This window comes from Phodopus roborovskii, unplaced genomic scaffold, assembly GCF_943737965.1.
Source record: "Phodopus roborovskii unplaced genomic scaffold, PHOROB, whole genome shotgun sequence".
Classification (NCBI taxonomy): domain Eukaryota; kingdom Metazoa; phylum Chordata; class Mammalia; order Rodentia; family Cricetidae; genus Phodopus; species Phodopus roborovskii.
In genome coordinates this window covers 7,211,120-7,215,264 of record NW_026126646.1, presented here as the reverse complement: position 1 = coordinate 7,215,264, position 4,145 = coordinate 7,211,120, and the positions used below count along the sequence as shown (strand labels likewise).

The following is a 4,145-nucleotide window of genomic DNA, read 5'->3' as shown; positions in this document are numbered from 1 at the left end:
ATGAGTGACCAGCAGGAAAGGGAGACGGAAGAGGATGAAGGAGGCGCTTCAGACACAGCACCCATGCTACCCCGGAGAAGGCCTACTGACTACCATGTCCCAGTCCTGCTATGCCCACGGTGGCCTATGCAGGCCACACAAGACCTCAGGACTCTGTTGCTGCCTGGCCGGGCCCTGGTTGGGTTCCTGTTCCATCTGCTGCTACCTGGGACAGTCTTCTTGCTGGTGTTGCTGCCAGCTGCTGCCATTGTCTACCTGGGATTCCTGTGCCACTCGAGGGTGAGCAGCATTGGCTAAGTCCCCGGGGAGTGGGAGTCCCCTGCAGGTTCAAGTCCCCGAGATTGAAGGTGAATCTGCCCCCTCTGTATGCAGAGACATATGTGTCCTCTTCTGCCAACACCCTGCCAGCTGCAGACAAAGAAGAGCTTTTGTTTGTTACTCGGGGAACAGCTGTCTTGCCTCCCCCCTTCCCCCCCCCCCCGCCCCGGGCCTCGTAGCTTTGTACCAGGAGGCACCAAGGTTGAAGTGGAGATAGGAAAAAATAATTGTCAAATTCCACCTGTACTCAGTGCCTCGTCACTCCTCACACCCACACACATACCCAAACCCTCTTGATCTGGGCTGGGCTTCCCCACCTGCAGAGGGGAGCTATGGCTCCACCTTATACACAGATGGTCCCTATATTCCTTTCTGTGGCTTCTGGTGTGGGAGAGAGAAGACGCTAGCCGCTGACAGTGCCGGTGGAGCTCAACATCAGTTGCCAACACAGGTAAGGGCCGTGAGAAAGAGCACAGATGGGGACAGGATAACGGGGTTGGGAGAGCCAGGCAAGTTCTCTGGGCCTTTCCTTCAGGAACCCGTTATCTGGACCATTTACAGTCTGGGTTCCAGGTGTCGCAAAAGGCTTCAACACTGCTTGGCTCAAAGCATTCGCAACTCAGGCCAACTCTCTTGGCTGTGTTTTTGCAAGTAAGTCGTACACGTAGGTGGTCTCACTTCTCTCTCCAGGCCCCAACTCAAGGCCTTCCAGACCCATCCTTCTTCTCTCTGGACTCCGCCCCAATCTCTTGGCCCTGGTTCTCCACCAGGTCCTTCCTCAGGGCTGCACCATTCTGGAACTGCCCCGTCCGACCACACGCCTCCACTGTCCACAGGTTCATCCAGCCCCGGGTCCACGATGCAGAGCACTGCTCTCGGACCGCGGCTCTGCAACGCTCATTGTATTCGGATTCCTCTCCCTGCCGCCGCTTCTGGTGCTGGCCTCGGCCGCCCGCTCCCTCCTGGTCCGGCGACTGCGCCCTGTGCTGCCGACCACGGCGGGGACCCCCGAGCCGCACTGCCAGCCGAGATGCAGCGAAGAGGGACTGTCGGGCGCCCGCCCTGACGAAGAGAAACAACAACTTTGTGCCTGTGTCTGATGCCTCTCAGAGGCATCTCCATATCCAAAGCCTGTGCGCTCTGGGCTCAGTGCTCGAAGTCGCCGGGAGATGGCGCTCTGCTCCCTCACAAAACCAATGCCCTCCTCTCCCACCTGTGGTCAGCAGCCAGCTTTGCAGATATCTGGATATCTATGTACCCCCCCAAAACAAAACAAAACAAAAACACGCTAGTTCTAGAAGCTCCAGTGTGGCCAGTAGCAAACCAGATTTCATAACTCATCGTGAGACTCAGGAGTCAGCTTGAGTCCCAAGGTCAGCCCATGACCCCGGACAAGGGTCAACTGGGTCTATGGTCAAGCTATTACCAGGTCAGGTTCAGCTTTTGTCCACACTTAGTGTGAGACTAGGATCTAGGATGAGTGGCTCAGCGTAAATTCAGGGTCAGCGCTCTGCTTGTCTTTTAAAAGTAGTTTTTTTACGTTCATTGGTGTCTTGACAGCAAGTATATCTGTGTAAGGGTGTCACAAGCCCTGGAACTGAAGTTACAAACAGGACCCTATACCGTGGGTCCTGGGAATTGAACACAAGTCGTCTAGAAGAGCAGACAGTTGCTCTTAGCCACTGAGCCATCTCTCCAGCTCCCAGTACCCAGCTTGTATTCTGGGTCAGGTATCAATGTGTATCCAGACCTGGAGCTTAACCTCTGACCCGGCAGCCTAATAAGAGCTCAATTTACAATGTGGGTACCTTTGCGTTTGGCATGCTACAGCAGTACTAACAAGTTACTGTGTACAGATAAATTATCATCCTCCCTGTCTCCTTCCTCCTCTTCTCCCTCCTTCTCTCTCTCCTCCTTTTCCTCCTCCTCCCAGGTTCTCATAATACTAGAACTTAAATATTTTATTTATTTTTGATTTTGAGTAGTATGGAATTCCAAGTTTTTTGTTTTGTTTTGGTTTTTTTGTTTGTTTGTTTTGAGACAGCGTTTCTCTGTGTAGCCCTGCTTCCTGGAACTCGATCTGTAGATCAGGCTGGCCTAGAACTCACAGAGATCCTCCTGTCTCTGCCTTCCGAGTGCTGGGTTTAAAGGCATGAGCCTGGCTGGAATTCCAAGCCTTATACATGTTAGGCAAGTCTTTACCACTGAGCTATAGCCTCATGTTTTTTAGTTTTTGTTTGTTTGTTTTGAGACATGATTTTTTCTGTGCAGCCCTGGCTGTCCTGGAACTCACTCTTGTAAACCAGGCTGGTCTCCAACTGAGAGATCTGTCTGCCTCTGCTTCCGGAGTGCTGCAATTAAAGGCAAGCATGCACCACCACACCCAGCCAATAACTTTTTTTTTTTTAATTGGGGGTTTTTTTTTGTTTGTTTTGCTTTGGTTTTTTTTTTTTTTTTTTTTTTTTTTTTTGGACAGGGTTTCAGCACTGGCTGTGATCTGTAGACCAGGCTGGCCTCAAACTCACAGAGATCCACCTGTTTCTGACTCCCAAGTGCTGGTGTTAAAGACATGTGCCACTACTGCTCAGCTATTTTTTTTTTTTTTTTTTTAGCTTTTTATCGACTCTTTGTGGATTTCACATCATACACCCCAGTCCCGCTCATTTCCCCGTCCTTTTGTGTCCTCCCCCTCAATAAAATAAAATTTAAAAGAAAAAATAAAATAACTCATCATGGAAGCTGTAGTGCGTCACGGTGAGTCATACCCTTTAGTCCATACATCTTTGCTTGCAAGCATTCTCTGCAGTGAGTCACTGGTCTCGTTCCAGGCCTCTGGCTTCTGCTACAGTGTTCATACTGTGTCCTCACGGGGACACCTCGTGGACTTCCCGTTGTTGCCTTGTGTCATGGAGAGCCTGCAGCTTTGGATCCTTCACATGCTCCAGCAGTTTGTAGAAGGGGTGGATGTCAGGATGGGTCAACTTAAAAGCCCTGGTTCTGGGCCTGGATGTTAGCTGGGCTGGTCAGCCTGTCAGCTTTCCCTCGTCCTCACCACCAAGTCACCCTCTCCAGCACTGCCCCAGCTAGGCAGCAAGAGGGAGGGCCAGTTCTCTTGCGTTCATGCCCTCAGGGCCGGCCTGTCCACACCCACACCACAAGAGCCAGCTCTACTGTGCAGCCAGGCCAGTTGCAGGGCCTCCTGAGGGCTGCAGCTGGTGAGGGTCAGGGCCAGCTCTCTCACTTTCCTGCTGCAGGCGGTGAGGGGGGGGGAGGCAGAGGGGAAGGACATCTTTCCCTCTCCCGTGCTACCACATGCCAAGCGAAGTGGCAATGGGACCGACTCTCCTGCTTTCACACCTTCAGGGCTGGCTCACTTGCATCAGCCCCTGACGACGACGGGGTCAGCTCTGCTGGGCTGCGCAGGTGAGGTGCCGGGCGGGCGGGCGGGTGGGCACCACACTCTCTAATGCTGCAGCCAGGGCCAGCTCTCCTCCTCTCATGCCGTAGGCGAGAAGGGCATCTTCCCCTCTCCTTCCCACATAGCAGCCGAGGGAACAGGGGGGCCAGCTCTCCCCACCGTGTCGGCCCCCAGACAAGAGGGCCAGCTCTCCTGCTCTCGTGCCCTTGGGGCTGCTAACAGGGTCAGCTCTACTGCGCTACCAAGGGAGGTGCAGGACCCACTCTCCCTGGGAGGGAAAAGGCCAACCCTGTGCAGCTTTTGAATATTAACACGGTCCCAGGCGGCAGTCCAGACCGGAGACATACACATGGCCTTTGGTGGCGACATGGGCCAAGGACACAACACAGATCCGTGCTGCTGCATAGTC

At 53.5% G+C, this 4,145-nt stretch overlaps 1 protein-coding gene across 1 annotated transcript; it reads left to right on the top strand.

Moving 5' to 3' along the window:
* Positions 1 to 1,418, top strand: Tmem88b (transmembrane protein 88B). Its single transcript, XM_051173906.1, has 2 exons — positions 1 to 279; positions 1,155 to 1,418. The coding sequence occupies exons 1-2, from the start codon at positions 1 to 3 to the stop codon at positions 1,416 to 1,418; spliced, it is 543 nt and encodes a 180-aa protein (XP_051029863.1).
* The last annotated feature ends 2,727 nt before the right edge of the window (positions 1,419 to 4,145 follow it).

Excerpts from the sequence above, each read along its gene's own strand:
- Tmem88b (XM_051173906.1), top strand. The coding sequence starts at position 1 with ATGAGTGACCAGCAGGAAAGGGAGACGGAAGAGGATGAAGGAGGCGCT. Across the intron at positions 280-1,154 it reads GATTCCTGTGCCACTCGAGG|GTTCATCCAGCCCCGGGTCC; the intron begins GTGAGCAGCATT and ends CACTGTCCACAG.